Here is a 24,790-nt window from a genome sequence, read left to right on the forward strand (position 1 = left end):
CTTCACTATAACTCATTCTGGTTGGGGATCACAAGTTTATAATATAGGATGCAGCAAACATCCAGATGGATTTACTTTACATAAAAGAGTTGCTTTTCTTTTTATTTCCTGCCTGCAATTGGGGGAGGAAGAAAAAAAAAAAAAAGACTAAAAAGTAGTAAACAAAGAATGGGTCTTATTCAGATGAGTAAAATCTCCGTGGAACTGCATATGCACAGGTGAACTGTTTGGGATATGCTAAAACGTAGGTGGAGTTGTTCCATGTGCACACTCACATACACGATTGTTCAAATAGTACCTGAACTGGCTTCACTTCTCAAAATATTTCAGTGTATCTCCAGTTCCAGAAATACATAGGGCTTTAAGATAATGTAAAAAAAGCTCTTTGAACCAATTCTGTTATTTTACTGAATAATGATGGCTTTTTTATCTTAAGCAAAATGAGCGCTTCTCTAATTAGCATTCTGCTACTTCAGTGATGCTCTGATGGTACTCTGTTTTCTTTTAGAAGGGGGAAAAAAATCTGAAGTCTTTTATGATGTAAGCAACTAAAATGCTGTTAAAAATAGTTTATTTCACTGATTATCTGATACAGTGGGAATTGTACTAGTTTTTGTTTACACTTCATAACATTTGCAGAAGTCTGATGTTTTGCACTTGAATGACTTGTGTGCCTAAGTTTTGTCTCTGAATTTTACAAATACTTCACCATCCGTGAGACTTGAGTTACGCATAATTCCGGTAAGCACGTATGTGGCTGTGTGAAGGATCAGGGCCATAAATCCACATTTAGGATTTCAGATAGAGCTACACAGGGTGGCTTCGTGTTCCTGTGTGCTTGTGATTGAGTTACACTCCAAGTAATATCAGGTGGTTTGCTGCCTGAAAAGCAGGCATCTTTTGAATATCTGTTCGGGACAGTCATTTAAAACAGCAGTCTGGGAACCTTTACTAGTTGACCTTCCTTATCCAAAATAGTTGTGTTTTTTTTTGTTTTTTTTTTTTTTTTTCCTTTGAACCGCTATCACATGGGTATGAATTTGTTAATTATTTAATTAGCTTTTGAGGTAAGTACCTAAGCAGATGGAGAGGATGTGGTTCCTGACACGTGATTCCTGACTTGGGAAGAGGGATACTGGCTGTGTTCATCGATACTGTGTGTCTGTCCAGTCTACGTGCCCCACTGCTGACTTCACAGGTTGGCATCCCAGTTTGATGCCTCTAATCATCATCCAGAGTTTCAGCAGGTAAACAGCCAGGAAGTGTCTCCTTTTGAGGAGGGAGGAATAAAAAGGATCATTGACTGTGGACCTTTTAAAATCTGAGTTAGCTTAAGTACAGGGTTTCTTTTAGTTTTTGATGCTGCACATCATACTGCAAAAAGCTCTGGGTTCATTCATCTTCCTCCTGCATAACAGGTTCAATGTGTGGTAATCACAGCCAGGTGGCAGTTTTCTATGGACTTAAATTATTGGTTATATTCTTATTATGAAATCTCATTTACCATTGCAGTTGTGGATGGGCAATCCCAGGAAAACACAAGATAGGTTTTCAACATTGAAAAAAATGAACACCGCTACCTTCTTCCATACTGGAATTAGGAGAAGCACAGCATCATACCTAGTATGCCAGTTGGCTATTGGATCCCTCTAATTTATGGCTCACTGTTTGGAAACAAGAGGGTAGGGAAATATGTACCAGTGTTGCTGTAAATTTGAAGAATTAAAACCTGTAGATAAGGAAATTCTTTCCAGGACCAGTAAAGGAAGTTGACTTTCTACCAGCTTCTGGACTTCTCGTCTCTCTGTTGGCTTCACAAGGAAAGTAAGAGTCCAAGCCTCACCCAACACTTAATAAAACTGAAACTTTAAAGACAGTCTGTACGTTCTGTATTGGTAGTTGCTGACCCACCAAGGAATTTCTACAGGACTGTGTTTACAAAATAGCATGGCTATTCTTCCTAGGTTACGGTAATGACTACCTGCATCATAGTTACACTCCAGTTAGTAGGATTTACAGCTAGTAGTTACACAGGCAGCAATATTCTGGGAATCTGCAAGTACTGCATTGGCAATGAGAAAACTGTGTGTGTGTGTGGTTTTTATTTACCTTCTGGAAAAGCTCCAAAAGCAGGCATCACTTCTCTGACGTTTGTAGGGTTGTAGGCCTGTAGGGAGCACACTGATGATCCAGTCCTGTTAAAGCTTTAGTGTAAAGGTGTTGCAGAAGTCCAGCAGGCCTTCAGCAGAAGGGCCATCTACAGCAACGTACGGAGCAGAGCTGGGTTGTGCCTGCCCCTGGGCTCTGAAAGGAAGCCGCTGTGACGCTGATCCTGAAGGGCCTGCTCAGCCTCAAGCTGCAGTCAGAGGTTTGGGTGTGAGGAGCTTTATTTTTTTGGTTTGCTGATCTAATTCATTAATGAGTGTTGCTACAGCCTTTCTGCCACTTAATAGCTCTCACTGTTACATACTTTTGCAGACCATGGTTGGGGCGGGTTTGGGGGAGTCTTTTCCTCTTGAGAGGAGGAAATGAGGAAATGCCTCTAGCTTAGAGCTCCCGTTGCTTTGTTTGTGTAACGGTGGGGATGCTTTCCATGGGACCCTGTGTCTCTTGCAGTGCCAGTGACGGGCTCCTGCCCCACATGGGGATAGCAGTCTGGGAAGGCAGGTGGGGCACTGCATGGGCTGAGGACGCCCCCATGCCTGCTCCTTCCTCTCTTTGGGAAGTTCTCTTTGCCATATTTCAATATTAAAGGTGGAAATTCTGTCCACTTTCTTGTCCTTGAACACACAATGCTGTGACCAGGCCTCTGTTTCCTTGCTTGAGGAGGGTACATTACCATTGTGTTTTATGGCAAAAATGGAAAAGGATTTTGGTCTGTAAGTTTCTAAAGCAATTAGTTTCTGTCTTAAATAAAATAGCACTTCCCTTAAATTGTAAAATGGTTGTTATTGATATGTTACATTGAATTTTTTTTAGAAGTACCTTCAGTAGACTTAATGAGATGACACATCCTATTTTCCTGCCAGATTTCTCTAATCAGTCGGCAGTCCACCAGTATTCTCAGAAGTGGATAGTTTAAATTATATGAGCTGTCCCTGCTGAATTTAGTTCATTCATATATTTCTAAGTACGTAAGTGCTTAATTGCTTTACTGAATTGGTGCCTAAAAATACTTCTAATAAATATGGAGAATTGTTTAGCTCCTGTTTTCAACATGGTTTTTAGAACCAAACAACTGTGATTGAGTCAAGGTTTGTGCTACACGGTGTGAAAAGATGAGTCACAATGTACTTGAGATAAATCTACAGCGGATGAAGAGCTGTACGATGTGGGGTAGGATTAGATTTTTAGCTCATAGGAGTCTTCTCCAAAGAAGCAGCCTGTCTCCTCATGGCGTCCTTCATTCTGAAGATGTGTATGCACTTCAGAGCTCCTGTGGGGGAAAGCAGCAGGACTGAAGGCTGAGCTCTGTTCCCAGTTGCTGAACTGCCAGGTGACTTGTTCCATTTACCAGATTTAGAATTGTCCCCTCAATATTTTCATTCAGCATTTCACTTGAAGCAAGTGAGTTTGAATTGCAGTAGTGGGAGTTTTGTCATTCTTAGGCTAAAAATTCCCTCGTTACTTTAGGGGCAACAGCTCCTGTTACCCAAGGTTTTGATACTTTGTTCAGTAATTTGGAAAACTTCACATTAGTATCACTACTTGCAGAACTGAGTAACTCCTCATTTCGAGACAGAACACCAGCAGGGTTTGAAATGTTTGAGGTTGGCAAGAAAGGGCTTGTCTGTAAAACAATGAAATTGCGTTGGGGAAATACGGTGCCTCTGTTCACTAGAGGCGGGCTGAGGTACACGGCGAGCCGTTGCGAGCTGCAGCTGCATTTACCATCAAACACAAAGTTGGTGCCGATGAGTGTTTTGTTTTTAGTGTCATGGAAACTGTGAGCCAAAGAATGGATATTCTATTCATCTGGGAAAATAGCAGCTCGCTGCATAAAACATCAGTTGCTTCCAAAGCAGTTCTTAAAATAGACTTTGTGAATATAACCCTAAAAGTAAAAGTGCAACAATTTAAATGACCTCAGTACTACTTCGGTTTTGTATTAGAATACACATGTGAATTAACTTAATGTAGAAGTAGTGAGAGTTGTAAAATATAATTGTAGCGTGGAATGCCTCTCAGTCCATGTTTTACTGTGCAATTTTTAATCTAAAAATGGAGAGGCCTACATGTATTGTAACAGTTGTAGTCCTGTCTGTTGCCTTTCCTTTTCAGATGGCTTGCTCTGAGCACAATAGTTTAGGTCATTATTCAGCGTCATTTGCTGTTCCACACAGCATAGCAAAAATGACCAAACTTGCTGCAGAGAACGGATATTTGAGAGCTCTCAAGGCAGAAAAGGAGCATGGAGCTGCCAGTTGGTACAGTTCAATACACAGTCTGCTTTAATCCACCGCTGCGTTTGCAGTCAGTGAGTAAGTTGTATGAGGTAATGAAGGAAGGGAATTAATTCAGTTCAATTGGAAGTCTTAAAATTAGTTTGGTTTGCTTACGTTGTATTGTTGAGGAAAAATTAAGTATGGGATTTGAGGTAAAGAGAAAGTAATACAGGAACAGAAGTATAAAGTCGTTGTCTGGGGGGGGGGCTGAGAACAGGAATTGGAGGAGCAGAAGTAATTTGACTTGAATGAGAGGACGTTGGAAGGATTTGCCTGTTGCAGGATTTCAGAATCAAGGGTTCCGGAGTGGATGAGATGACTTCCAAAATGGGTATGTCACAGCAAGGCCCATTTCAGTATCTAGCGAAGCCAGTGGGAATCCTTCTTGCTGACTTCTTTACCTTGTTGTTTTAATACTAGAATACTTGCTTTGGAAGATCATCCTGGTCTATGTGATGTCTTTGAATCTAGGTATTTAAAGAAACCATGGTGGAAAGTGCAGTGCTGAAGGCAACAATAGTGTAGATTTCAGCAAAGAGAAGGTGATCGCAGCAACCATAAAATCACAGAATTATTCAGATTGAAAGGGGGCTCAGCAGGGCTCCAGATCCTTGTCCTGTTCAAAGCACGGTCAAGTTTGAGGTCAGATCAGGTTCCTCAGGGCTTTTTTCAGTTGAAATCCTGTAAGGGTGGAGTATGCATAGCACCTCTGAGTTTATAGCAAGCTGAACTGCTTCTTGTTTTCATTTGTGTGGGTTGTCTTGTCCTCCCAGCACTGTACTTCAGTGAAGGAGCTGTCTGCCTGTCTTGGAAGCTGCTAGTTAGGTATGGAGGCCGTTGCTATCAGGTCTCTCTGATACCATTTCTTCTGCAGGTGAAGCAAGCCCTGCTTAAAGATACCATTACCACATGTTCCCAACCCCAAGTTAACCATTTGAGCTTTCCTGTTCAATGCCTGGGCAGATTCCCTGTGGGATTTGTGAAAGCTGGTGTGCCTGGTGAAGGCTTCTGAGGCTTGCCAACAGGAAGGATTAGGGAAATGCTGGAACATGACAACTTCCTGCAGGCACCCTCCTCCCCAAGGTAAATCTAGTTAGAAAACAGGAGGCTGGAGGCCCATGGCTCTGTCCTGTGGGTGTCTTTCTTGCACTTGGCTGAATAGAAAGGCACCTTGCTTCCTACAATGCAGTTCAGAACACTCTGTATCAGTCTTCAGTTGTTTTATTCTGCCAACCACCTCTGAATTTACAGGAACTCATTTAAAACATCAAGATAAACAAAACAAACAAACCAAAAAAAAAGAACCATGTGCACACACCCTGACACATACCCCCGAAACACCACCACTAAATACGAAGCCGAGTTCTGAGTCATGCTCAAGTCACTGAGAAATATTTAGTGATGGTTCTCTGTTCACATTTTTTTTCTAAAGCCTTTTCTGTTGCCTGACTGTTAATCCCTTAGTGTATTATTATTTTAAAATAATAATGTCTTTATTGAGTCGGGCTTTTTTGGTAAAAATATTTTAGTGTATCAAGTCAGGTACTTTACAAAAATCTGCCGTGTAAGAAGTTGTATTCTTTAGTACTTTGAGCAGCACACCAAGTTCCTTGGTGTTTTTAAATAGGGGACTTGCTTTCACCTTGGCTATGTCTGGACCTGGGATATTATTGTTAACATTTCTTCAGGCACATTCCCACGAGTGTTATGATATCTAATGGAAATGTTTTTTTTCTTTCTCTATCAAGCATGCTACTTGTCTCACCTCCAAAAATAAACAGTGAGCACATGTTTTCCTTCAACTGTTTGATACGATTTCAAACAGTCTTTGCTCCTCCTGTTTTAACAGATAATTTGCTTTGTGGTGCCTGTAGAACTTGTTCTCGAGAAACAGTAGTACTGGGGAAAGAGTTGGATTTCTTAAGAAAACTGCATGCGATTTTAGCATGAGTGCTTTGTTGTTGTTTTTCTGCTCTTCTTTTTTTGTTTTAGTTTTGTTTTGTTTTTGCAATCCAGCAGCTGCTGTTAATCTGGAGACCACGATCTAGGAATACCTAATTTATAAACCTCTGTGATTGGATTGGATTGGATTTATTGCTTGTGATGGGTGAAGCATCAATAAGTTGAGCAAGTCATCCAAATAAGTACTTTCAAAACTTTTGTACAACAGTGTGCTACTGTATGTGTTTGCCCCTTGTCGTATGGAAGACAGTTATAAATGCTTACCGTGTTTGTGCATGTGTTTATGGAGAGAGAATGGGGGGAGAGAAAATCTTCGTTGACAAAGCTAATTTGTCAAGTTTAATGAGAATGAATAGATCTTGGATGTGAGAGGAACTATAGATACCTCCAGAAGTAACTTTTACGTCTAAAAAAAAAAAAAAAAAAAAGGAAATTTAGCAATTTGTAGCATGTAGTGTTACCAAAATCTTTTAATCAAAAACAGGTGTAGCATTCTGTTGTGAGTTGTGGGTTCTCTATTAATACCCAATTAAAAATAAATAAATAAATAAATATATTTTTAAGTCCTCTTCGCTTTAGACTTAAGAACCTACCTGATGTTCAAAGTCAGTGGTGGAACCTGATTAATTTTTTTCCATACCAGGAGAGAAGGGAACGTGTTTCAAGTTAGCTGTAGGTGGTAACTTTGGTAGGTGCCTGAGAACTTTAAATCCTTAGGAATGAGATGAAGAAGAGAGCAAAGGGAGAAGTACTTCAGTAGACAGCACGCAGATGTTTGGATATTCTGGAATACATGGGGTGGCAGATGAGGTGGGTACAAAACACCTTCCTGTCACTTCTGGGGAACATTCACGCGCGTACACCATTTGGTTATGGTCTTCTAGGTATCGTACATTCCCAATTTCCTTAATTTTGAGTAAAATTTTAGCATTTTAGTGTAGTAATGGTTAGTGTGTTTCTCCCACTGGATTATATGTCTATGAACAGTGTATTTACAGGTTAATAGAGCGGTAACATTATTTAAGATAAGGCTTAGGGTAAGTCTAGTCGTGGAGAATTGAAAGTAGATACATGTATGTTGAACAGCTATTCGAGAATTATTTGGTTCACAGATAGCACACATGCTCAGGGGAGAAGAAGAATGCTCTTTCTTCGTTTAAGAGGTTTATACTCCCTCTTTTCCCCCTTGTCTTCAGTTACTCATGTGTATCTTCTTGCCAGACTTCAGTCCCTTACAGCATTGCAAAGATTTGATTTGTTATTTAGCACAGCGTCAGCCTCATGAGTGGGGGGATAGGAGAGGTGCTGAGGAAGGAGCCTGCATACATCAGCCACTGATGGGACAAACCTTCTCAGTTTGACACAAGCATATGAATTACTAGTTCAGAGGGTCAGTCCAAATACCATGTGTGATTTAGTCTACCTTTAGCTCCTGTGTATTTGAAGTACATATGAGCGTTAATAAATTGTTTTTGTGGCATAAGATCTCTGCAGTACTTTGCAAACTGACAAAGTATTCCATCTTCTCTTAGAAGTACTTACAAATCAATGGGATAAAAGTGTCAAAGGCATGTCTTTGTGCAGCAGGTTCTTTAATGCCACTTCACACACTGACATTATTTCTTTTTAAATTATTGCATTAAAGAAGTTGTGAGAAATCCCTTGGTTTCTGTGCTTACTGCCTCAAGTACCCAGACTTACTGCCTGGTCAGTTCAATCAGTACAGTTCTTAGAGTGAAAGACATCTGCAAACGCCCTCACAATTTTAAGTATAAAAACGTCTGAACTTTTCTAATCCTTGGAAAGCACAGTGAAAAAAATGTTTTTTTTTCCAAATGGTCCTTTCCAAATGTCAATGAAAGCAGTAATTTAGTTTTTGCTATCTAAAGCGTTGTTCCTGAATTCCAGCTGTTACAATGGGAAGTTGACTCCAGGTAACTCCAGCTTCAGATTCTCCGTCCTTTGCATCATGTAGGTATAAAAATATTTGCTCCAAATACGACAAGATAGTAATAGAACTGCATAATACAAGGATAAAGCTGTCTTACAAAAGAGAATGTATGGCATGGAGAATCACAGGGAACTTCTGGCAGATCTGAGACTGGGCATGTGAATTGAATAAATCTCACTGCAAGCCATAATCTTTTACTTCTTGTGGAATGTTACAGTTGTTCTGTAGGATCACGGACCTTCAAAATTTTGAGCAAAGAAAGAAGTAAGGGGCAAATCTGTAGTATTAAAAACAAGCTTTGCTAAACCCTATCACGTCCCTTCTGGGAAACTTGGTTTCAGAAGGTGTTACAGCAAGGAGAAAAGGGGGGGAAGAATCTAAAACATACGTTTCCCCTAGTTAAAGTCTGATAAGCATGCAGTTTGCTTATCCATTGTTCTGAAACATGTAGACTGACAGTCTTACCATTACCTGTATAGACTGCAATGCTAATCAGCACTTTGGCATGGCATTCCTGGCTAAAAATGTTTGTACTTTTCCTCTGATCTGCTACTTTATTACGAGAGTTTCCAGTGAAGTGATTTTGTTACACATGGAAGGCTTATTAATCTTAACTCCCAATACAAACTTTGAACATTTTCAGGCAATTGATGTGTTGTAGGTTTACTTTATGAAAAGGTAAGACAGCGTGGATGTGTTTGCCAAGAGTTCAAGGATTATTGATTGGGAAGTTGCTTCCAGTCACAAGAAGCCTGAGTTAAGATGGAGCGTGTGATGAGATAAAGGCTGGGTTAGGAAAGTGATTACAAGCAGGGACCTGCTAATCACTGACCTCTGCAGGGATCCTGTAGTTTATCACTAATCTCACTAGCACTTGGCATTTTCCTGTGTTGCTGCTTCATTGTTCATAGCCGAGTGAGTAATTTGGCTTGGGATGAACAGGAGGAGGGTGCTGCTAGTCCAGCAGCTGCACTTGTTGGCACTGCCTTGTTAAACATCTTCAGTGTCGCCAGCAGCGTGCTTGGCACACATTAGCCAATAACACTTGAACAAATTGTTGTGACGAGAATAGGAGGTCATTTGTTGTAAGCACCTTCTTCAAATTGCGTTGCTTCAGATCTGTTTCGTTTCTGTGAGCTTCGGTCACAAGCATTGTAAGGGAAAAAAAGCCTGTAATCCTTGTGTATGGATGTGGAATGTGTGCTTTTAAAATACTAGGAAAAAGATTGTAGATGGAATATAGATATTGGAAGTGTGAAATCCTCTAAGAATGAGGAGGCCTGTAGAGAATGAAGAAATGATTCCTCCAGTGCTGGGGGAAATGTCTAGATATGTAGTAGTAATTTTTGGCTGCAAGTCTCAGTCATTCTTACCTCTAAGAAGAAGGCAGGAAACAAAACGTTAGGAGTGAGGCTGTTTTTGTGCTTTTTTTTAAATCAAATTTTATCACCTTACGGAAATAATTCTTGAGTCAGAATTTTATTTAATGCTAAAAAAAAAAAAAAAATTCAAAAACTGTATCTGTACTGTAGCAGCAAGGATGGTATTCTATATATTTTTCATACTTCATTTCCATTTTGTGATGAGTTGGGAATAATATGAAGTGTGGAAACTGTATTTAAATATTGTGTTGAACATTTTTCTTACGTCATCCATATGCACCTGCCAGTACAGTTCCTGCAATTTCCTGCTTGTTGTGGATCTGAATACGAAAAATGATTTGAATGTGTTAATTCTGTGGGTAACAAAGACACTCAGTTACTGGGCAGGGAGGTGGGGGAAAGCGCTGTAAAAATGGATTTCTCTGAGTCTCCCAACACCAACTTGGTAACATTTTAGCCACGTGGGAATTTTTTAAGATTCAAGGTAGTGAATGATAACGATGAAATTCTTTTGGGTGTTTGAAAAGCTGGCCTTCTCTTTATCCTTGCAACCAGGAAGCTGTTGCCAACATAGACCTGAGACATGCGGGCATGTGTTTGTATGAAATACTTCAGTGCAGAAACAAAAACATGCACCCGATAGGGGGAGATCCTCCGAGGTATTGAGAATATTCTGTTAGAAAGTGGCTTTGGGGCAGGCTGTCTGCTGGGCCAGTTAAGTGTGATCAGCGATGAAATGAGGAAGAAGCGTGATTTAAGATTTGTTTCAGAAATCACTGAAAACTTGTTCTCTGTGCAAGGTGGGTAGACGTGCTTCTTGCCTGACAAATGGAGCAGCTGCCAGCTGTGGTCACTGTGGCATTCATTTCGTACTGGATGGCAGACGTGGCTTCGTTTAAAAAACGTTGGCACTTTACATGCTGCTGAGCAAATCCGTTCTTGTGAAGTGCACAGCTCTGTAGTCTCTAACGGGTTAATTCTGTGGGAATCGAAGTAATTTTTTGCAGAGTTATGTTCTGTCATCCTCTCGTAAACCAAGCATTATCTAGAAACAGTGGGTGAATGCCGTTTCACTACTGGCAGGCATTTATAGCACATTCACTCGGAGCAGCCCTCAGCTGAGTTAATGTAGTGCTGTCTGCAGTTGACTGTCACTTTGCATCTTGCTGTTTCAGTTCATTCGGTGTTAAGAGTATTTAGGCTGCACAGCTGTTCCACAGATAGATTTATGGTGGACTGCAGCTCCTTGTGCAGTATTCAAAAGCCGTATGAAGTTGTGAGCATATCGTATTTGAACAAGAGAAAAACAATTATTTACTAAATGCCTATTAATGCTGGAATTGGTACTGAATGTGTCAAGGTTTTAAGCTGATAAAGTTAGGAGATGTGTGGTTATAATGCTTAGTGGGATTTTCTTGATTTAGTTTCTTTTAAATCTGTAGTTGCTGGTCTGTAAGCTGGTCTGTAAGGTAGCAATTAGATCATGGAAGTTTGGGTTGTTGAAAAAGCAAGAAATTTACTAGAAAAAAATAAAAAGGCAAATGGATGCCAAGTTACTGAGTCAAATGATTTGTGAGCTGACCTGGGCAGATTAAGATTTGTGTATGTAACCAACTCAATTATTTTGAGTTGGTTATGTATACAGCTCAACAGTGTCTGTATAATTCAAATCTGGATGGAAAGCAAAACTCTGGCGTACAGAGCCCACATGTATGTAACCTGGTGACAAGTGAAGTGGTGCTGCCTTGTAAGAAGGGCAGAGCTTTCGCTTCTGCAATGATGGCACAGGACTGCTGCAGGCTGGAGTTGTACCTGAGTGCTTGTACTGGGCGTCTGCTTGGGATACAGTCTTGTACTCGATCCTAGGTTGCTTTCCACACTCATAATTGGAAAGGCTAGCTGTTGGAGCACAGGTTAAATGTTAACTTGCTCTAGCAGTAATTCTTGATAAATATTTAGGCAGCGCAGCATCAGGGAGCCTTGATATCTCTGGATTATTTCTTAGAACCAAACTGATCATAGCTAGGGGTATTAGAGGCAGCTCCTTTCTTTAGAATGGAAATACCAAACTTTTAAAGTGGTAAAATTGAAATAACACGATTTTGGGTGTTCTTATCTAGCAATTTCTGGCTTGTTATGCAAATGATAATTTAAATCATTCTTTTTCTAATCTCTGAAATTGACTCTTGTACAAATACTTGCTTTAAAACCTGCCTGGAATACTGCATACTGCAGTCGAAGTTGTTTATCATGTGATATAAGATTCTCATTTTCTGGAAAGAAAATGCTGAGTTCGGTTAATCTGAACAGCATGATTCATGCTACTCATATAATTTCGCATGCTAGGTATTTTATTTGCTTGGTGCCCGGTAGTTGTTAGAGGCAAATTGCTGCAGCAGAAAAATGTTCACTTTTTCCTTCCCTTTGTTCCAGCAGTACTGCCGTGTTTTCCAGCAAGCCGTTGTTGACCAGCCCACCTGTAGTTAGCGAGATCAGAGTCCTGCGGAGATGTTGCTCTAAGAGCGCCAAATTCACTTACCCAAGCTGTACTTTTTAAGCAAACAGTAAACAGTTTTAAGTAAACAGTAAACTTTAGTATTCCCACTTATGAGATGACAGGAATTTCTGGCAATAAGATAGAAAATTGGGAAAAGAAAATGAGGCCCTGTTCCAGAAGTGCAAATGCACTAGGACGGAGCTATTTACCGCTGAAGTGGACGTGTCTAAGAAAGGCTGCTTGCTCTTCTTAGGAGGACTGGACAGCATACATAGCCACACGTATCCAGGAAAAGGGAATTCTTCCTTGGCTAAGATGGCATTCGTTTTGAAATCTTTCAAATATTTTGCAGCTTTGAACAGATAGGTAGCATGGTTTATTAATGCTTGCCTTTGGGTAAGATGCTGGGGGGGTTCTTAGGTTCAGTGTCATAATTGAGGGCGTTCCATGCAGTTGGTATTTTCTATTACATGCATATTTGATGACTGCCTGATTTCTGACATGATTGAGTGGAGAGATTAAAAAAAAAAAAAGAAAAAAAAAAATGAAGATTGATAAAGCTGTGAGCTCTACTGGAGAGCTTTCACACTATACTTTAATACACATACATTTCAGTTCGGTGGCCCAATCAACAAATACAGCACTAAGTAGTTTTTCCAAATTGGCAAACATATTACTAATGTTTTATAATCTAGCAACATCTGAGGGCAGCTACAAATTTCATTTACATGTGATGAGATTTTTGAGGATTTAAGGGGTTATGAGTATTGAGAGCTCAATGATTCAACTATGGTTTAAGTTTAGCATGTGTTTTTCATTCTGAATTTGGTTTTGTTCCTTTTTCTTGTGGCTATGTATTTTTTAAATTTTATTGCTTAGGTTATGAATCACCTAAGGTGGTACTGTCTGTGTGTTAGTTCTGTGAAGGAAGGAGAAATGTCTAGAAGTGTTCCAACCTTTGCTCATTGATATTGGAAGTAAAGTTGTATTGAGCCTTTGCCCTTATTATTTCAACACAGTGATGGGGTATCTTAGCAACAACCAAAAAATTGCACTAATTCATTCTTACTGATAGGCTATGTAAGAAATGGAATCTGGTAAGTATGTCGTCTACTACAGTAGTGCTGTTTGTGATCAGCACAGATCTAGAAGCCTACTTGTATTCATGTAACTTAATTTTTGTAACATTACTCTGCTAGCAGATTTTCTAGAATATACTTTTATACTGAATTTAGTTTACGTATGCACGATCAACTTTAAAAAGGTTCTAATTTCAAATGTCTTTCTTTTATAGGAAAAGCCTCAGATAGAGGTCCATTTCCACTGTATGGTAGAGATACGGGATTGCCAGGCTGTCAAGTAAGTATGGTGGTGATTGAAAGCAAATGGAATAATTTCAATTAAAGTTGAGATTACCAGACGTAAGCAAGAACATGTTCCATGAATTGCAGAATGAATTTTCTGGGTTCTGTGCTGTCCAATTATCTTGTACGTATATGCATACACTTAGAGGAGACTGTCTTACTGTGCGAAAGTAGAACTATTTCTGTATCCATGAGAGTGAAATCCTATGTTTTTAATGAGAGATTTTTGGAAGTGGCAGTGTTTTTAACAGCTGTTGCTCTCCTGATTCTTAACATCATAGTGTCAGAACATGGTGGTGGTAGAGATAATTCATCTCAAAGAGAAGAATTGGCACTGTGTCTTGTCACAATCAAGTCGGTAATGCACTAATGACATTAATTCAACCAGTCTTCCTTGTTGAAACAAGGCATTGTTATGGAATAGATACAAGAATGAGACTTAATTTAATATAAATGCATTTGTAAATCTGAGGAGTTCTGGAGATGCGTCTAAATGTATTGTCTGATAGAAATGTCTAACGGGAGCCTATCTTTTTTGGTGGTCTCTCTGACAGAGGCTCATCTGTAAGCTCTCTTTGGATACAGAGGAATAAGCTGCAAAGACTACCATTTTGCCAGGAGGGACAACAAATCAGTTGCATAAGAGAGACTCGCTGTTTATTTATTTATTTATTTATTTATTTATTTATTTATTTATTGCTTTTATTTCTTTACCTATTGGGGGGAGGGAGGAGGAATGTCATTAAATTGACTATTTTTGAATAATTGTTCATGTTTCATTTTAATTTCAGTTTGTATTACTACTATTATTTTTCTGAATAAAAGAGATATTTCTCACTTGTGAATGATAAATCTACTGATATAGTAGAGACTAGACACTTCAATTTACACTTCCATTTCCACATCCGAACAGTAACAGAAAGAGTTCCTATTTCAGTTGCACGGACCTGTGGAGAGCCGACAAGAGAAGAGTCAGAAAACCATGCTATTTGCTCTGCTGCTTGCTTCCAAGTAGGATACTTGCTGCAATGCAGTGAGAGAGCAGATTTTGTGCTTGAACCGTGGGAATCACGAGGAAGATGTCACTACTGAGAATTATTTTCAAGTATCTTGGGGAGTGCATCCAGAAGTTGGTGTACAGAATTAGCAGTTTGAAAATCTCTGCCTTGCCTTCTTTTTTTTTTTTCTTTTTTTTTTGTGGTTATTGTTGGTTTGTTTTGGTTTTAAATTTCACCTGAACAGATTTCTGTGCATCAGTAGACTTTGAAGTACGAAATAGTTGAGCTTAGACACATCTACCAGGCTCATTGTCCCAGACTGCCAAGAAAAGGAGAATATAAGTGTATTTTAGACTTCACTGTCATCATGAATTTAACTGATTTGGGTGCTGTTGGCAATAAAATTATGCACATAATATTTTCTTCCTAAATTATTTTGACGTAGTGGAGGATTACAATCAGTTCTGCCTTGACAAGTTAGACCCTTGTCTGGTTGTTTTCCAGCACATTATGAAGAGACAGGAGGAAGTTTGTCATGGGCTTGGACTAGGAATAAGAACAGAATGTTCTGGAGGGATAGAGCTTACACACTGTCCACCAGGGATCAGTGCTCCTTCTGAGTCGTGGTTTCTTCTGTGTTGCTTCCAGCTCTTCCCCGTGTCTTCCAGGCAACCGCTCTCCTAAGCAAGAAGTGGATTTCCAATATGCAATTTGCATTTTTGCTGCTAGTATAGACTGTGTCTTTCTGACTGAAATGACTGGATGGCTTACTTTTTCATCTTTTTGTTTCTCAAAAAACACAGTCACTGAATATAGTCCACTAGGGAGCTGTGTTACTCCTACCGGAGCTGGTGTGCATCTTTTAAGGAAAACTGTTGGGCTTTCAATTTTTAACACTTAAGTTATCCAGTGTAATAACAATTTGTGGTTTTGATATGGTTGTTAAATTAGGAAAACTTTCTTCTGACTCTGAGTCATCAACCGATGTCTTTGATAACATCATTCTTCTGGAAGATGAAACAGGATTTGAATTTGCCATTTCGTTTTCAAGTCTCTCCACTGATGGTTTGGGAAGTGTGAATGGGCAGCACCTTGTGGTAATGCAGGTCCTGCCACAGCTTCCCCTATTAAGGAATGATCATCCTCACAGCTGTTGTAGCTGTGACAAACCAAGACCCCTTTGCAACTATATAGGTGAGCTTTCAGTATCAAGAAGTCGCAAAAAGTGGTGTAGCTCTTCAGTTTGAGTTAGGGACGTGATATTATTGCCAATCTAGACAGTGAAATATTGTATTAATGTTATTAGCGTTGTTCAAATAACTCCATATGTATTATTCTTAAACGTAATGTTTTAAACTTGACATTAGTTTGGAAGCAAACTCATTTCCACATTACTCCTTCATTAAGTTCATGTTCTGTATTGCAAAGCAGATTTATGTTAACTTTGCATAAAATTCTCTTTTGATTTGTGGTAATGAGTGAAATTTCTGTTGTTTAGGTTCTCACTGAGGAAAGTGCTTTTGTATCTCCTAATTGCTTATATTTAGCACCATTTAATATATTTTTTACATGTAGTTATTTCAAAGTCAAAATCTTACACATATTTGTTTCTATTAACATCATTTTTATTTCTGTTTATTACTTTGATATGCTCCCTACTATTTCTGCTCCTGCAGTTTATTCTTAAACATTCTTAGTGTATGGGAAAATGTCATTGTAGGTAAATGTCACTTGGTTTTATATTTAGGATCATGGAAATGTAGGTGGAATTAACTTTCAATTCAATTTTAATTCAATTTAAAATTAGTTTAATTTCATCTTACCAGTCATACCTGGCTGCTTGAAATCATTTGCTAACTAGGAGGTGTTGGGATTTCTGTTTTATACGTATATATATGTATGTATGTATAATCTCAACAAGAAAGTTGATTGGTTTTTCAGTACTTTGGTGGTAGGAGCTTAAGTTTGATCAATTTTCAGTGTAGCTTAGAAATCGAAACAACTTAGGCACTTCCAGAAGTTTTGGTGTGAAATCAAGTATATAGAAAGTGTTTTCATGAAACTTCTGCTGCCAAATAACGGTGCTACTGTTATAACAGTAGCGAGGATGTGAATATGGCTAACTGAAAAATATTTTATCAGGCAGGGAGTACATACTTGCAAAATACATTTCCATCAGGTGTTTTAAACAAGTGAAAAAGAAACATCCCTGGATAAGATTTTACACTAGACCCGTTGATGCAAGTAACGCTGTAGAGTAAGGAGTTTTATTTGTCTTAAGCTATGTTTATGCAATTTAGTGTGTTTAATGGTTAATGGTGTATGTCTGCGTCCTACATTATAACTTGTGCTTGTCTGGGGCTTTGCCATCAGGTTCTGAATTCTCTTTCTTGTTTGCCTTCATTTGTACCTTACCGCATGCTCTCTCCCTCTGCCAGGTCACCCCTACATCCTGCACCTTTCCAACTAGTACTGCTTCTGTTTGGTTTCTTTCTAATGATTCATAGCGTATGTGCACGTTAAACGGATGGGTAACATGATGAATTAAGGCTTACACAGACGTTGTTTAGATGAAGGTTAAAAATGTGTACTTGCACCAAGAATTGACAGCTTTTAGAAGAAATATAAAGGCCGTGTTTTGCTACCAGAATGAAATGTGTGCTATGTGACTTGACACAACATCTATATTTGTGTCTGAATTGGAGGCTGGAGGCTCGTTGGTGGTTTTTGCATGCAATTCCACCGTTTCTGCTGGCTGTATAATTGAAGATTTGCGAAGGGCATCCTTTAACAAATGTTCAACTGGTTATAGATTAACTTTTCAGAAAGCTTCTTTTATAAAGAGGGTTTTCTTTGCTATGTAACTACAATACTGAACACTGTAGCTTATGTAAAAGGAATGAGATTAGACTTTAGATCTTGAACACATGACTGTGTTTACAGTATCATCCAAAAGTTCTCCAGCTGTCATTGCACTTTGCTTTGACAGCTCTGATCCGTAAGGATGCCAAGAATCTGCGTAATATTTTAAATGAAAATGATGTAAATGGGGAATACTTGTGTAACTGTTAGACTAACTTTTCTAATAGCTTTTGTGAAGATCACAGTAACAAACCATCCTCACGAGCCTGATGTGTCGCAGTTCCCAGCCCAATTGGCAGACAGACTCCTTTAACCCAGCAGTGGCTGGCCTTCTGTGCCGGATGGATTTCTCCCTCTTGCCACTGACTGTAGCGGAGGTGTAAGGAGATGGGCATCACTAGGCTGAAGAGAGTAAATTGTTTGTGACTTCCCCTTAATGTTCTATTTTAATTCTAAAAAATCATGCATAAGAAGTAGACATTATAGATTTTTGAACATGCGCAAATAACACATTTTCAGTTCCTTCATGGTAATTTCAAGTCCACGTAGTATCCAATGCGAGAGAAAATTGAATGCTAAATACGGTAGATGTTAGGAGCCCAAGAGGCAGCATTCACCTGTTTTTGTTTGAAGCATATCTTCTTCGTAGACAAATTTACACTAGTGTGTATATTTTATATGATGATAGGACACTTTGAATGTTATAAAACTCACTTAGAAAACTTAATTGACAATAAACCTGTAAATTATGTGACTGCTAGAAGGAGTTGTGGATTATACTTGCTTTAAATACATTTCACTTAATATATGTAAAATTATATACATAATACTGCATGAAATGTGTACTGCTCTATAGCGTATGAAATACACATACACTACCATATATTTCATGCAATGTGAAATATAGAGTACTATGTAAAGAGTATATGAAGTATTTATGTTATGGTGTATATTATAAACGTATTTAATTCAGTAGTAGCAGATAGCTTTTTAACTCATTTCTGGCTGTTACTATTATTACAAGTTTTGTATCTATTGGTAATAAATAGGGCTACTTTATAATCTTTGTTTTTGCATGAATAACAAAAAAAAGTTCCATCAATGTTTCCAGTAATATTGCTGCACCATTTTCCCTTCAGTAGCCATCAGCTCTGCTGTTTCTGTGAGGCTGCTGCGAGGTGACTCATTTAGCAGCGTATTGTTGCATCATTGGAACATGATGTAAGGCACATCAGGCATTATTAAATTAGCCTGAATTTTGCAGGATGACAGTAACTTTTTATGCACATTAACACCATATTTAGTGTTCCTTATGGGAATATATTTAAAGTAAACATAATAAGACTTATTTCAGACTGCTTTTCAGGATTTCCCACTTTCTTGTTTATCAGGAACAAAATAAATGCTTCAACAGAATATTGAGAGAGAGAGTAGCCTTTGTGCATCTTTAGAGCATGTTTTGTGTTTCATAAATTGAATTAAATATATGCTGTTACTTGAGTAGTACCTTGGAGAAGAAGTTAGCTTATTGTATCATTGCAAGTTGACTTGGAACAAACTTATCCATCTTTCACCTTTGCTATGATTCAACATAGAAACATTCTCATCATCTGGATACCACTCAGAGCTAAATTTATATATGCCTGACTCACTTGTGCTAAAAAGCATTACAGAATTTAATATAGTATAGGGCTGAGCAATGGCACTTCATCCTGTTGGCAGTTTTGGGGTTGTTTTGTTTTTACAAAAATTCATGACCTTTCTGTGTTCATTTCAGAATAACTTTCTTCACAACTGAATGAGACTTAAAGAGGTTTGCATCTTGTCTGCAAGTTTTAGCAATGTATTAAAGAACAAATATAGTTTTTCATGATTGGAAGTTTATCGTATTTAACATCCTTCACACACCAAAAAGGTTGTTTTAGTTTTGTACCAAAAAAAAGATAAAAAAAAAAAAAAATAAAATAAAATTTTGATGGTTCTTATCAAATGCACTATAATAACTTTTGAAATAAACCAAAAAATGCCTTTAAAACCTATTTTTGGACAATTTAATGGATCACTTTGGCAAAAGTAATGTTTGCAAGTATATGTTACTTCGCATTTGCATAGAAAGTAATTTGCCTCCTTCAAATTCAAAGAGTTTAAAGCCATTTGAGCAGAATACATGCCTAAAGAGCAATACAAACAAGAATAATACAAACATTGTATTACTACATGTATAGTGCTCACAAGTAGTGTCTCACAGGACATTCCAACAGCTATCTTGCATGAAGAGGAAGTGTTACAAAAGTTGAGCAACTCCAGAAAGTAACATTACTGTCAAGGCAAAATTAATGTAGAGAGGAATTTCAACCACAATAAAAATGAGAAAACTTAAAGAATAAAAGACTACCTGAGAATGTGATGTTCTCACGTTTGTTCCACATAACCTGTGATTGCCTTTGGTATGTGAATATTTAATTCTAAATCCATAGATGATGTAAGCTGTTGTATTATTTAAAAATAAAAAAAATAAAAAATCTAGTTAATGGGAAGAAGTACCATTGAGCAAAGCTGTGCGTAAGTCACAAACTGGAGAGCCTGTGTGATGTAAATTGTGACTAGGAAAGTAAGCGGTGTACTGAAAGTTTTCCAGCATTGCCACTCACTGCCTAGTTATTGTGATGGGAAATGTAAGTTGTCTGGAGAGAACATAAGAGCTCCCTCCTAATGTGCGTAGGCAAAAAAGCCAATTTGTGTTACTGATGAAGTGGTGAGGGATATGCAAGCAAGTATCCTTAGAAGGATGTAGATGCTAACTTGCTGCTTAAAGAAAATGAATAAAGTTGTGACTAGCACAAACTGAGAAGTATTTTTAATATATTCGTAAAGTATGTAATTATAAGACATGTATATAGTAAAATGCAGATGATTTAACTTTTTTAGTAAAGCATCAAGTAGTATGGAACATGTGGAAGCACAAGACAAAAATAAGCATATCAGAAGTTCAGAGTCAAAATATGTGAGTCAAAAATCAGGTTTACTGACAAAAATGGAAAAATAAACTTTATGAAGAATGAAATTTGAAATACGCATTGTGCAAGAACAAAACTTGGAATGAGCAAGAGTGAAAGAAATGAGTGAGTGTGAATACTGGGATAGAATAGCATTTTTGTGGTATCTGATGGCTGTGATGTTACTTCAAATGTGTGAGTCAAGGAAGAAAAATGTGTCTGGGCCAAATAACAGTTTAAAATGTCTGTTCTTTACATGTGTATGAAGGTCTCCAAACAAATCTTCCTCCATCTGCAGGTGTAGCTCTCAAATAACAGTGTGAATGCTCTTTGCAATTGCTTCTGAATTTTGTTTGCCGAGTTTCTAACAATTCATTACTCCAATACAAGGGCTGTTCTACCAGTCCGCTAACACGCTTCACCTTGGCATTATATGTTAAGGAATACTGAACACTGGCGATCTTGTTAGAAGATGAAAAGTAATGGACAAGTGTGCAGAACAGATAGGTTAGGTGGATCTTCATCCTCCCAGTGAGAGCTTCTTAGTTTCTTCCTGGTAACCTGATGCACGTCTGAAGTTTGCATGTGCAAGCGCTGTCTTCTCATGCTCACTAACAGAGTTTCAGGAGTTTTCATTTCTTTCTGCAGGAACTCTGTTCATAACCTGAAACTTTTTTTTTTTTTTTTTAATTGCTTTTCTGTAACACTTTCGTCCCTCTTCAGCTTCCTTGAGAGAAATAATCAGATGGTTACTCTGTGTTAAGGCTGCACCATCTGCTCCTATGGTACTGTAGTGTTATTGAAAAGATTTATATATATATGTATATGTGTGTGTGTGTGTGTGTGAACTAAATTAAAGGGTTTAAATTAATAGAAATTTAAATAACTGTCTCAGGAATAAGAGTAGTAGGCATATTTAGACCACACCTATGCAGTAGAACGTAAAGGAAAATAATATTCTAGGAAAAGGGATGCTAGAATATGAATAATCCTCTCTGAAGGATGTTAAGCACATTGTGTGTATCAGATCCCGTCTGTTTTTTGCTGTTTTGGAATAGCTACTGGTAGAATGAGTTACTAGTTGTTTTTATTAGATATTGAAAAAATGTATAGAATATACGTATCAGTACGAGTGTTTATAATAAGAAAATATGCACACTTTAAGCTAATGAGAAAGCACAGGTGCTACAGAGGGGCTACCATTTCATAATTAAAAAAAAATAATTAGAATTTAGTGCTAATGAAAGCTATCGAATTGCATCAGCCGTGTATACAAAATGCTTTTACTTTTTTTTTTTTTTTTTTAAATCAACATGTCTATTAAACAGCCATAAGAAAGCTTTTCCCACTTGCTGTGTTGGCAGTGTGTTTGAAGCTGCTTTGGATGGATCTTCCCAAGAGGCAGAGAAGTACGTGATGAGCTGGACCTTTCCTATTTGTGGGATCTTACAAGACTACAAGCAGTAGTGCTAGTTACTTGTTTTCTTAACTCATATAGTTTAAGGAACCATTTACAGACGGTAATGTCTGTTTAAATCCAAGTAATACAGAGGTACGGAAGCATTGAAAACAAAACTTAGTGTTGTGGGTTTTTTTTAACACCAGAATAACTTTAAAGCTGACAAACTGATTTTATTTTGTAAATTTTCTCCTTTTAATCTCCTCCTCTCTGACACCTTTGATATCAAGTGTCTCCCCCAAACAGATTTTTACAGCTGAACTATCAGTTTCCTAGAAACGTGGCTTCTGAAGGAAGGGCAGACACAATGTGAACTGAAGCAGCAGCTCTGGGTTCTGCTAGCTGATGTTGTCTTAAAAGGATATGAGATGGGATATACATGTTTAAGGGCAGGTGGGATGTCCAAATGTGAGTTTAATTTTGCTCCATTTTACTTCTCAAGTAAAATCAAGTGATATTAATTTTCTCTTGATTATGATTTATTAGAACTGAATTATTTCTTGTGCTACTGGGAAAATATCTCCTGCCTCTCAGCAGATAGGGAGCCTCATAGGCAGAACCTAAAAAATGTACTGGACACAAATGTAATTTCTTTTTCCAGAGCTAGAGGTGACCACCTGAAGTTAATCAGGGAAGACATCCCCTCGAAGGAAGTGGGTAGCAGGTGTTGGGAATCAGTTATAGGTGGGGGGGATGCTATTTATAAAAAGGGAACAGTTCGGGGAGGAATCATTTTGAATGTTTTAAAGCAGACAAACTGTTACTTGTGTTTGCCTTTCTTTCTCACACTATTCATGATCGGCAAATTTTCTTCCTTCCTTTTAATTTTTGATAGTTTGATTGTGTTTGAGGTGATTAATATCCTCTACATCAATATGTGTAATATTTTCTATGTTGCTGCATAAGAAAGAAAGAAGCATCCAGTTAAGTCCATATACGTATTTTTTTTGTCCGATGCTATTTGCCTTTAGCTTGTCTTACTGCCAAAGTTGGGTGCTTCTCAATTATGTGTTTATGGTATAATTGCAGGATTGGGAAAAGATGAGCTCACTTGTCTTCTCCCAGCCGTTCCTCGATTTAATGAGCTGGAGTGCCCTTTGGATTTTCTTGCCGTGTTTATTCTTTCTGTCTAACCTCTTGAGCCCCCGTTTACTTTTCCTTTCTTTCTTCAGAGAGCAAGTCCCATCTCAAACTCTTTAGCTTCACAGATTACTGCTCTCAAGATGAACACAGGCCCTGAAAGCAACTGGGCAGGGGAGTTCAGAATAGTTTAAGCAGTGTGTGACTTGGCATTTGCTGCCTGGGATGGGCTCACAAAGACTGGAGCTTGAGCCTGAGGCAGGCAGTGGATGGGATGGGAAGAAGAGGTGCAGATTTGCCATTTCGATTCTACTTCCGTGGAACTAAGCCATCCATCTCGGATTGGGTTCAGGTGTGTCACAGAGTGCTTTTCACGGTGATAGTGCTCCTAATGCCACGGGTCCCTAAATAGCAGGGGGAGAAGGACGACATTCATTCAGGAGTTGGGGAGAGGGCGTGCCTGTAGCCTAAGATAAATATTCACAGGGTTTGACCGTCCATTTGGTAACCCCTGGCTTAATAGGGATTAACTTTGGCTTGATCATATGTGAAAGCATACAGGTCTTCCATGTTAAGTCCTAACAGTTATCTGGTTGCTGTATTAACGACATTGCTATTTTACACGTTTTCTGACTTTCTGGTGTCTGAGATGTTTTTCTCTTGTTTGTGTGGGAGAGGAGATAACACAGCTTCCACGCCATATACACAAAACTATACTAATCGTATAGAATCTTTTATAAGAATTTTGCTGAAAATGCAGGGGGAGAAGCAGATGCAAGGATACTTTGAGCTTTACAGTATCCTTTTTAGTTTGGCTTCTGTAAATAAGATTCAGCATAGAAGCTTTTATTATAATATTGATTTTTCATGCTTGTATGTTGTAATCATAGAAAAAGGCAAGAAGGCTGGTACCAAAAAATAAATAAATAAAATTAAAGAATAGATGAATAAACCCTCAGCTGCTTCTTTTCTGACATTTTGCAGTTCTCCACAAACCTTCTGCTTCTGTATAATCACAGTAAGGAAGCTGTTCAAATTACTGTTTTCATAATGTAGCAAAGAGATTCAAAGGCAAAGGGAGGGGAGCCTGACCTGTAATCACAATGCTTAGTAATGCCTTCCTAGAATTCAGTGAGCAACGCAAAAATACCTTGCCCCGGGGAATGAGCAAAGACAAGCTGAGCCAGCGTAACCTCGGGGATTGGACACCAACATCAGCAGGGCGCTGCTTTTACAAGTGGAAGACAGAATTTGTAGTCTTGCCAATATGTGGTGTCAGTGCGGGGGAACCGCTGTCACACAGGAGGGGAAAAAAGGTATTCGTTCTACATCCTTGTATTAATTGGGTGCTTTAAAGCCGTTTGGATGCCAAAGAAACACAGTTTCCATCCCTTTGCATTTGATCTTTATCTCTCCCACTGCCTAAAAGAACATCGTTGGAGTCGTAGATAACTTCTGCCCATGATATCCTCTTCCCCCTCCCCGTCCCCGTGCTCAGTCCCGGTAACACTGCATGCACACAAACAGAATTAGCCGTGCTAGCAGATTTTGCTTAGGCATATGCACAGAATAATGTGTGTATCTTGATCCTGATGATCCAGAAAAACCTTTATTGATATATTATTGCAATGTATCAACAAGCAATATATTGATACCTTGATATTTTTCGGAGTTAATGTTAATTAGGAAGACAGTTAAGCTAAATCTCTGTTATTTTGTTTACGATGTTGCATCACTTTGGTGTTCAGTACCCTAGGTAGCTGTTTTTTACTCCAGCGAGCTAGATTAGCCTGA

At 38.4% G+C, this 24,790-nt stretch overlaps 1 protein-coding gene across 4 annotated transcripts in view; it reads left to right on the top strand.

Annotated features, from left to right (window-relative positions):
* Positions 1–24,790, top strand: part of TCF12 (transcription factor 12) — a 158,700-nt gene that overhangs the window by 76,639 nt on the left and 57,271 nt on the right. For all 4 annotated transcript variants that reach the window (XM_084293472.1, XM_084293473.1, XM_084293474.1 and 1 more), the window contains exon 7: positions 13,532–13,596. In XM_084293472.1, coding sequence (XP_084149598.1) covers positions 13,532–13,596 — 65 coding nt within the window. The remainder of the gene's footprint in view (positions 1–13,531; positions 13,597–24,790) is intronic.

This window comes from Netta rufina (genome assembly GCF_964035555.1).
Source record: "Netta rufina genome assembly, chromosome: 11".
Lineage (NCBI taxonomy): Eukaryota > Metazoa > Chordata > Aves > Anseriformes > Anatidae > Netta > Netta rufina.